This window comes from Rhea americana, unplaced genomic scaffold (assembly GCF_003343005.1).
Source record: "Rhea americana isolate MKP2758 unplaced genomic scaffold, rheAme1 scaffold_50, whole genome shotgun sequence".
Classification (NCBI taxonomy): domain Eukaryota; kingdom Metazoa; phylum Chordata; class Aves; order Rheiformes; family Rheidae; genus Rhea; species Rhea americana.
This window is the reverse complement of record NW_028186646.1, coordinates 3,797,889-3,808,916: the sequence shown is the minus strand read 5'-3', so window position 1 is coordinate 3,808,916 and position 11,028 is coordinate 3,797,889. Positions and strand designations below refer to the sequence as shown.

The following is an 11,028-nucleotide window of genomic DNA, read 5'->3' as shown; positions in this document are numbered from 1 at the left end:
AAAAAAAAAAAAAAAAAAAAAAAAGGGAAAAGAAAGAAAGGAAATGCTCACGGATAAGGCAAAAGCTTTTCTGAATAGCCACTCCCTTGAGAGTAGCTCTAGATGCTATTGAGGTACTGAACTGCCACCCTGTGGGAATTAACTGGTACTGCTGGGTGTCTTGCGGGCTTTTCCTACCAGGATGAATTTCATTGCAACTTTGTTGATGCTCTTACTTCCAGACTTCTTCCCTTGTAAGTGGTGTTACAAATTACAGTAATCTTACTCTGCTAACTATTAGTGCCACGCAAATGAAAAGGAGATTTCTGAAATGCTGTAAAATGCTGATAAAAAGAAATTATCATTAGGTAACACTTGCACACCTAAATTCATTCTTCTGTAAATATAATCCATGAAAACGTGTTGTGTATAAAAACTTAATGGAATACTTCAAACAAGTATCACTTTTTTCATTATAACTACAAAAAACATTTTCTAGTATAAAATCATAAGCATCTTTCAGAATATTGTGTATCAATGAGTAAATTTATAACACTGGCGTGTTAATTTTTTTCAGATGTAAAAGGCTATATTCACATCTCCTGTGTCTAAATTACCTTAACCCTATTGATCTTAACAGTATGAATCATTAGCGATTTACAACTCACAGAAGCGTTTTGTCTCCTTTCAACCCTCGTTCTATTTTAGGCTTTATGGAAAAAGAGAATAATTGTTTGTAAAGTATATAAATACTGTTACTAATTTTAAAAGCGCTTTTAGAGGCTTCATGGTGAAAGACATCTGTCAGAAAGGAGATGATTAATGTTCCATCTATCTAGTATAAAATATGAATACACTGTACAAATGTCAGAACAGACATGATTTGCTTCCCTCTCTCTCTCTCTATATATATGTACATATTTTCACACGCACACATACATAATCTATATGACTGTGGTTACTGTGTATATATACATACATAGATATACACATACACATATATGTATTTATAATTATAAAGCTCTTTTACATTGGTTGGTGAATATATCAGCATGTACTACTCCCTCACATTAATGTAGGTTTTGTCAAACCTGAGAGATGGGCCTTCGCCATGTTCCTGATCCAAGTCAGGAACTTGGCAGAAGCCCACCACGCTCCTCCTAGCGGCTTCACGCTCAGTTCGCTTTATGCATCAGCTTACAAATAGGGAATTGAGGCAGGGTAATACTTGCTGAGGTGTCAGTGTGATATCAGACCGGGATGTCGCAAGGGAGTCACACACCTGAAAGTGCTCCAAGTCTCCTAGTTTAGACACACGTGTCAGTTATTCCTGCTCTGTAGGCCAGACACATTTAGCATCACAAGAATCTTTTGACAATATGACTTGGCAAATATTTTCTCATCATGTCCTTAAAAAAAAGATTGTTTTGAAAGGTATTTCTTCTAGTAGAATTTTGTCTTTGCCCTTAAAAATTCTCTCCTCCCCCTCTTCCCCTGCAGCCATATTTACTGTTAGATACCCTGAGTTTCTAGCCTCATACTTGAACTCCTTCACCAATAGCGGGAATAAATATTTACATGGTAATGTTTCAAATATGCCAATGAAAACTGAGGTCCTTGCTCATGTCTTAAAATTACTAAGATCTATAATTTGAGTTCTACCTGCTTCTGATTGGTTTCAAGTTTCTGCACTTAATCTTACTGAAGTTGTGCTACCTCTTCTGCAGAAGTCCCATTCTGCAATCAACTGTAATTTTATAGGCCAAATATCTAAGGCATGAAACACCTAAGAGAATTGCTCACAGATGCATACTAAATTTGTTGTAGACACAAAATAGACCTTGATTTATGAGAAGATTCAAATCACAAAATTACTTGAACCAGTTGTTTTATTTCCCCATGCATCACAACCACATGGCTTCATAAAAATACTTGTCAAATGTGGTATGAGCCTTATTATTAACCTCATTACAAAACTCAGTGTTGTTAGCATCAGTTATGCATTAGATCAGCGGAGGAGAGCCAGGTGCATTGAGGAGACTGCCAGTTAATCCTAGCTTATAAGCAGTGAACACTTCATGCTCTGCTCCCAAAACTGCAGAATCTCCAGATCACTTTGTACAAGAAACAAAGTGAACAGGCAGCAAAAACGGTTTTTGACATTAGGATCTACACCACCATCTAGTGGAATATAAGGTGGTTTTCAGAAAAAAAAATAGTGCATTAATAAGCATAAATCCAAAAACTTCTGATAAATCCGAAGAAGTCTGATTGTGAAAGACAAGAAAATCAAAACTAAAGTGCTTTATAAATAAAATGTTTAAAACTGTTTTGTATATTTCCAGTAACGTCTAGAAAAAGGATATTAAGTACAGTGAAAGCTGTCTTAGAACAAAGTTGCCAAAAACACAAAGATTTATACCTCTTTTCAGAAAGCTCATCTTACTACTTAAACCTTCAAGTCCAATTTATTTTACTGCCACCTAATTAAGCTTAATGTTTTGCCTAATAAAATGCAAAGAACCAGCACATAAACATCATTGTATAAGTCATGAATAGCCATTTTCATTACCATGTTTTCAGTATCTTTAATTTCATTTGTCACCTGTATGAATGACAAGGTTTGAAACAGTTCTTCATTTAGATGAGTGCTCTTGTCCCACTTCAGATTTATCCATTTGCGTTTCAAGTTAAAATGTATGATAACGCATATGTTCAGTGGTTATCATATTTACTTGAGCTGAGAGAACATTTCATGATTCATGCAGTACCAGATAAAAGGGTCTTATCAATTCTCAGTTGAAAACATGGCTACATGATAGCATTAAACCTACAGATAGCAACAGAAGAACATGAAAGATACTTGAAGTATTTCAGCTTATCAGTTGAAATATTTCTCTGGTGTTGGGGCTAGTATAGGACAGTCGTATAGCATATTCTTTATTAAATCAGTAATTTTTGTGAAATTCCTGGTAAGCCCCAGTTGTCAATGTCTCAAAGTTTGCAGAATAATATATCAGCCTGCAAACCTAGTTGAAGAATTAGAAAAACCTTATTGGAAATTCAGTATTGGAAGCAACAACTATCAAATGTGTATACAGTTTTTGTTTCAGGGAACACAGCTCAGTGATCCAGTAAAATTCATAACCTTCACTAAGGACAATTGTCACTTTACTAGCATTATTTATGTTGCAACTCAAGTTCCATGCACAGATCAACATATTTTTAATTACTAAATGCTTTTTGCACTCTGACTTATAAGAGCTTGTAACTTTCTGCCATATGCTCCTTTTTATGCTCAGCCAGAGCTACTGCCTTGTCCAGCTCAGAGTCTGGAGTTACACAGCAAAACACACGTGAAGACCTACTCCACAGGCCCAGAAATGTGAGAGAAGTCTATTGTGCATTTACGCTAGAATCAAAATAATTTGGGTTGGAAGAGATCTCAGGAGGAATCTAGTCCAATCTATTACTGTGTTTTTTTTTTAAAAAAAAAAAAAAAAAAAGAGAGAGAGAGAGAGAGAGAGAGAAGAAAGCAGTCCGCTGAGAGTTTACAACTTTCTTCAGTGTATGTCATTTCTTGCACTTAGCCTGAGGGGTTACTTGCCTAGCTGTGATTCACTGGGACGTAGACACATACAACTTGTGTGTGAAAGGCTGCAATCTCAACTAGCTTTGTCTGTGCTTCCATCTCTTACTATTTGGATCATAAACTGGTCAAAATTATCCCACAAGTCCTCTGTAATATAAAGTCTATGGCTACTGAGGACTCCAAAAAGCAAAAGGGGAGAACAGGTTGCTTCACTTTGGTAGCACCTGCGGAAATGGGTCTGCAGTAGTCTTCTCAGTCTGGATTCAGTGTTCCCTGCAGATGAATGCAGAGTGCATCACCGTCAGCTTCAGAGAGCTTGGATCTACCAGTGGCCTTTGCATCCTCTGGACAGCTGTTTATTCCATCTGCCAGGAGTATATCCTCTCTAGTCAGCCACGGTGTTTGTCAGGGACGAACTTCCCAACTTGGAGTTAATAGGTATCTCTTTCCTTGGCTCAAGCTTTCATAGCTTTTCAGATGCAACTTGAGCCTGCCTCTGATCATTGCTGGTTACAGAATGGCAAACAGCAGCTTATCAAACACTACTTGAAAAATACTCTTTTCAGGACAGAAAAATTTTGTTCCTTACAATTAAGCATATACAAATCACAGTATGATAGACCGTTTATTCTCCTCTTTTGTCTTCATATTTATACAGTAAAGGAAGAAAAGAGATAGGTGGAAAATAAAAGCGCAAAAAGACAGGTGCAAAGAGTAACCTGACCAGACAATGTATCTGGAAATTTTACCTTGTTTTTAATAAAATTAAAAAATAGGCATTTTAAAAAACTGTTATTCTGTCAGACTAACATGAGATAATGCTTATAATCATCATTCCCTCCCTTAATCTTTGAGTAAAAAAAGATCACAGATAGAGCAGTTGGAATGATCCTTTTACAACACCCTTATTTTAAAGGCGAAAGTAGTATACCATTTCTTTCAGGACTGTGATTTAAAATCACAATCAAACTGGTACAGAATGATGAGTTAATTTAGTCTATAATGTGGACAAAATCCTCTTAACTGTCACGTGGCACCTGGGCAGTAGCCTCTCTAATTTTCCAGGGCTAATATTTCAGAGTGATGAGGTATTCTATTAACCTCGATATCTGATTACTGATTATACAGATCGGATTACTGATCATTCAAAATAACAAATAACCTTCCAAGTTTCAAATTCAGTTCTGAAGGTAAGTTGATATTTGTACTGGACAATTTTTAACTCATTATGAACTTACAGTAATTAACTATCTCAGTAGATTTGCTTCTTATAGACTCGACTCATTAAAAATTACAGTCTAAGAGTCTATCTTTCAACCTATCAGATGAGCTGAGGCTAAAGCAAGCAATTTCTTTACAGAATTTTGCATTCCAGAGAAGCTAGAGTAGATAAACCTAGATCTGTTCTTCACCAGTAATAAAGAAAACTTCCGAAAATCATTTATCAAAAATACAGCTAATCCAAAAACATTGACAAAATGTTTTGGCATAGGTACAAAATTTGGAGGCAAAAAGACCTTTCAGAACAGTAACGAGAGTAACAGGAGAGATTCAGTGGACAATCTGTTCAGCTTTCCAGAAGACTTCTGACAAACTCCTGATATTACACCACTAAAGCAGTTAAGTAACCACAGGGAAGTGCAGTACCATGAATCCAAAACTATCCAGAGCCTAGAAGTAAAGGAATAATAAACAAAACGTTTTCATTGTGGCAAAAAATAAATAGTAGAACACATCAGTATTCTCTGTTACTATTTATCTGAAAAGGAATAGAAAAAAACACTACAGGAAAAGCTGTAGATGACAAAGTCACATAGAGAAATTTCAAGCCACAGTAACAGCAAAGATATGCAAAACGTCTTAAAAAAGTTGAATGGGAAGCAATGGAAAATGACATCAGTGATGATGAGCAAAATACTACATATAGAAAAGATTAAACTACTAAATTTTTGTATTTCTAAGTATCCAGTAGAGAAATAAATCACGACTGTAAACATCTCAGTGTAAAAAAAAAATCAACTCTGAAGCGTTAGTCAAAAAAAACCCAGTATGGTAGCATTTATAACAAAAGCAGTAAAGAGAACAAAAGTACTTAATGACATATAATTAGTCGCAAAGCCTCTTACGGAACAGCATGTGCAGTGGTTATCATTCTGAGTTTAAAAGTATTGCAGGATTTTAGGGGATTTGAAGTATAGGGGAATCTCAAAACAGAGTTTGAGAAAACTGTTGTTCTATCTGAGAAAGATGAAGCAATACGATAAATGTGTGATAAAACAAATGATGTCCTAGAGAATTTAAGGAAAACAATTCTCAACTAAACAAAATTAACAATTAGCACCATAGATTATTAGATAGTTGATGAAACAACTAACCCTGAATTCCATCTGCAAGCAGAATAAGGGCAAGAAGGTGATCAGGAGTAGTCAGCATGAATTCACCATGGGCAAATCCTGCTTAACCAACTTGGGAACCTTCTACGATGGAATAACTGGCTGGGTAGATGAGGGGAGAGCAGTGGACGTTGTCTACCTTGACTTCAGCAAGGCTTTTGACATGGTCTCCACTAACATCCTCATAGGCAAGCTCAGGAAGCGCAGGCTAGGTGAATGGACAGTGAGGTGGATTGAGAACTGGCTGAAAGACAGAGCTCAGAGGGCTGTGATCAGCGGTGCAGGCTCTAGCTGGAGGCCACTGGTGTCCACCAGGACCCCAGTACTGGGTCCAGTCTTGTTCAGTTTAGTCCTCAGTGATCTGGATGAAGGGACAGAGTGCCTCCTCAGCAAGTCTGCTGATACTACAAAACTGGGAGGAGTGGCTGAGAGTCTGGAGAACTATGCTGCCATTCAGTCACTGGGCCTGGACAGGCTGGAGAAATGGGAGGAGAGGAATCTCATGAAGTTCGGAAAAGGGAAGTGTTGAGCCCTGCACCTGGAGAGGAATTACACCATGCACCAGTACAGGCTGGGGGCTGACTTGCTGGAAAGCAGCTATGTGTAGAAGGACCTGGGAGTCCTGGTGGACAAGTTGGCTACGAGCCAGCAACATGTCCTTATAGCCAGGAAAGCCAATGATATCCAGGAGTGCATTAGGAAGAACATCGCCAGCAGGTCTACGGAGGTGATTCTCCCCCTCTACTTGGTCCTGGAGTGCTGTGTCCAGTTCTAGGCTCCTCAACAGAAGCAAGATACAGAGCTGCTGGAGCAGCTTAGCAAAGGGACGTGCAGAATAGGGGAAAGTACGTGCATGCGTGCGTAAAAAAACAACACACTGACTTCCATATGAACCGTTTATTGAATAAATACATGCATCATAATGTAGAATTACATGAGCAAAAAAGGCAATCTGTACAAAACTGATTACCCTTTGTTCTCATTTCAACTCTCACCATTTGCTGCAGCTCTGATAAAGGATTTAAGACAGAAAATTAAAATTATTTTAATCCAAATCAAAGTGATATGCATGCTGAGTTGAGTTTGGGTTATACATCTGCTATAATTGAGAGAGATGGTTTTCTTGTCAGCAAAGCAGAATAATTCTAAAAATAGTTTCAATAGTAGAGAACACATGTTGGTACCTACAGGTAACAAACCTTAGTTTTAGCCATTTCTTAAACATCTTCATATTTTCATATTTTAAGGCACAGGATAAACAAGAACTACATGAAAAGCTACCAGCTGATATTTAATACATTGACTTGATAATGAGGTGTGGATTTTCACCCAGAGGAAATACAATGTTTGTCCTCACTGCTTCCATATAAATAGAACACTCAGGAACTATGATACAGAGATTTGTTTCCACTATGAAGAGCAGAAGGAATCTTACCTAGGCAGTCTTACTCTGATCCAAATTCACTCAGAAGAAAGTTCCTGGAGTTTGGCAGCCAGGGCTGATTATTGTCAATAGGAATTGTTGAATTCCAATAAAAATACAATCTCTTCATTTTAAATTCCTAAATGGGTAATAGGCCCTCTTAAGAATCCTTCCCTAATTTTAGGTGCAGAGCTATTCTGAAAATCTGTCCTATGTATTCAGTTACTCATTTTGTACTACCATCTCACATTTACCTGACACAGTGCTTTTTTCCTCTAGAGACTTTCAAAGACAAAATAAGTGGGTTTTTTTTTTTTTTTTTTGTATTCAAGGGCAGAGCCTTCTATCATTTTCTGACCCCGGAAAGACTTGAAATAGTGAATAAGGCTAACAGCTTATTTGTTGGCTATGGATGAAACTCTTGGGAGTCACTGGCCCAGATGTACAGCAAAAGTCCTTCCACTTATGGCTGAACTGAGGCAAAAGGAATTGCATCTCCTGAACTACACCTCCTTTATTTACATCAGCTTTAACTTTCTGCATCTTCATTACATTAACAGTAATTCTCTTACTTAGCAATTTCCTAATTTCTTTTAATGGAGAACTAACAAAAAATATATTTCAAGGTATACTACATTTCATGTAAACAGATGAATGTGTATATATAGATATGCATACATTCCAATATAGAGTGAAGCCTTCAAACAGAAATAAGTTCTCTTGCTGATGCAAAGAACCTCTCTATGTTGCCCAATCCATCAGAAAACAACAGCAGAATTCACCATTCAAGTTTGTTTGCTAGAATTGTCTTATACAAAACGTGGCAGTAAGAAGGCTACCATTGTATAGAGGTGTATGTGTCTGCGAGCACATATCTCGCAACAAATGCTCATGTTTAACTGAATTTAAACAAACTGAATGAGTCAATTCTTAAACTTGAAAAAGACAAAGCTACATTATGGTAGGCACTTTGGTACATCTAGTAATGTAGGCATATTCTACACCTAGAATTAAGGTTCTGTCAGTCGTTTTATAATAAAGCTAGTCCCAGGAGTTTATTATTCTGCTTTAAAAATTCTTTCTTGGCTTATAGACCATTCTAGAATCTTAGCTAAATAATATACTTTGTCTGTCTAATTGCATACTTATCCAAGGTTGAGGCTATCGGCTCTGAAAGAGCTAAACTGTTCTCTTGGATTCATAATGCACATTTTTATAACAGTCTGAGAAAACTTACAAGAAGGAAAAACCAGATCTGGATACAAAAGTTTCCCCATAATTCGTAACATTAGAATTGAGACTGAACTGTTTAGGTCAATACTCTCTCCTCAGCTCTCAACTGGCAATTCATATCAGCATGTGCTAATTGTCTCACTGCTGCTCTTGCAGCAGGCTATGGCAATGCTTCACTAGAACGCCAGTATTTCTCAGGAAACCTGTCTGGAGCACAAAAGTGCATTTTATTCATGCACCAAAGACACTAAGTAGCAATGAAGTAACTGTAACGACAGTCAGTTTCAACTCAGTTTCACACTTTCTTACTATTGGTGTTCCACTTTAGTATTACTGAAGGTATAGCATAATATACTATTTAGCATAGTATTGAATAATATAATAAAAATAACATATGCCCTGTATGTATGCCTACTATATGAACCTACACTGCAAGCTGATTTGTCTGCCTTATAAGTCAATGAAACAAGGCAAGTAGGGACAGTTCTAAGTTGAAGATTTTGTTTATAATATAGAAAAATCCATGTACTCATATGTTCAGAAGGTCACATGTCTAGTACTACAGAGTACGGGGATAAATAACCTGTATAATAAAACTCTGTACTGTTTGCTATGCTTACTCCATCAAATGAAAACTCAGATTAATAAATTGATTCATGGACCTTATCCTTTCTTTATACATTATTTATAGAATTCTCATTTTTGTTTATAATATTTTATAACATGATTTTCCAATAATACATATATATATAAATATTAAAGATTTAATGTTTTGTACATTTTAAACTAGCCATACTGGGCCAGAAACACACTAAAGCAAAAATGCCTTTTGCAACTTGTTTTTGAAGAATATCACAAAACGAGTAACATTAAGACCATTGTGCTGCAAAGACAAAAGAGATTCATCTAACAAAATTAACATGCATGTAGAAGAAAATATCTATATCCTTTATCTAATTTCTTCTGAATTCAAACCAGCATGGAAGAATTATAAAAAAATAGTATGTATTTACATGGTATATAGTATATGTTGGTAATATACAAAACAAGGCAGGAAAACAGCAGAACATCATCTTTTCACTTTCTAATAGGTACAACTGCCATAAAGATAATTTTAAACATAAAAGGTTACTTTACTGTACTATTGCACATTACAGTAACACAAAATTGTTTAGCAAAATAAAATACAAAGTTTAACGATGAGAAAGGTTATGTCTACATAAAATGAACAAGTGTTATAAAATTATTCGGGATGTGTTTAAGAACTAAATCAGTGAAGCTATAAAAATAATATTGGTACATCTGTGAGAGCAATGCTTTAAAAATATATAAAGGTTGGCAAAAATATGCCTGGCAAAATCCCAGTACCCAGGAGCCTAGCTTGCACTATGCGGCCTTGTACCATCTTCTGTTAAATCATACCTAAAAATGAAAAGAACAAAGGAGAACTTTCATTTACTTTTAGTAGGCATTACTAACACTATTAACACAGAAGTATTTGTGTTATTACTATTACTAGAAAAGAAAAATATTATTATACTTACCACTGGGTCCAGCCTTTAGCAAGTTCTTCAGATGCCAAAGGTATCAATAACTATGGAAAATTACATTAGTAATCAGTGCATTATGTGGGCCTTACATTCCAAGTATATTTTTTAAAGATCAAATTTGACAAATCTGTAAACTACTGTATAAGTAATGCCATTAATAAAGAACATTTTAAGTCCTTGCTGTCATAGGTATCTCCAAATTTAGGCTTCTAGCACAGTTTCAAGTTGCTGTTTTTGACCTAAAAATCTACACCCTTAAGTGCTTAAGGGATTTAGTTCCAGAACACCTCACAGGCCTAAACTTCTCTACAGGGCATAGCCAAGCAATGGTAAATCAACTGATGCACTTACACTAACAACTTTCCTTGTAAAAATGCAACTTGAAGAACACCATTCACCATAAACTGTCCACAATTCTGAAATATCCCATCCTCTTTAGAGAGTTTGAATGTGGTGTAAATATTCCCTTTTCCATGCTCCAAATCATTTGTGCAGGAAACTGATTTAATGAGTGTCTACAAAACAGTAAAGCCATGAACACAATAGCTTGCTTTGGCTTTAGGAAAGTCTCTAGCAGGAATTTTTTCAGGGATTTGACAAACTGTTCTTTTAATCAATAAATCTGAATTTGTTCTGTGTGCTTTTCTATGTGCTCTTTCCTTTCAGTTTTATATAAAGGAAATGCTTTACTCTCATTGTTCCTGCGAAAGCTGAATCAACCATTTTCAAGACTTGAATTTTGTGAGACCATTTTCTGAGTTACTATTTTCTACTCTCTGATATTTTCTTCATTTGTATGATTAATAAATCAGACATGCAGGTCTCTTCTATTACTGCCAGCATCAAAACATACACATC

General features: G+C 36.1%; 1 protein-coding gene across 4 annotated transcripts in view; it reads right to left on the bottom strand.

Moving 5' to 3' along the window:
• Positions 1-6,846: 6,846 nt before the first annotated feature.
• Positions 6,847-11,028, bottom strand: part of ESYT2 (extended synaptotagmin 2) — a 97,161-nt gene continuing 92,979 nt past the window's right edge. For all 4 annotated transcript variants that reach the window (XM_085317702.1, XM_085317701.1, XM_085317699.1 and 1 more), the window contains 2 exons: positions 10,165-10,214; positions 6,847-10,042 (listed from right to left, as the gene is read on the bottom strand). In XM_085317702.1, the coding sequence (XP_085173828.1) occupies positions 9,997-10,042; positions 10,165-10,214 (96 nt within the window). In that variant the 3' untranslated portion in view covers positions 6,847-9,996. The remainder of the gene's footprint in view (positions 10,043-10,164; positions 10,215-11,028) is intronic.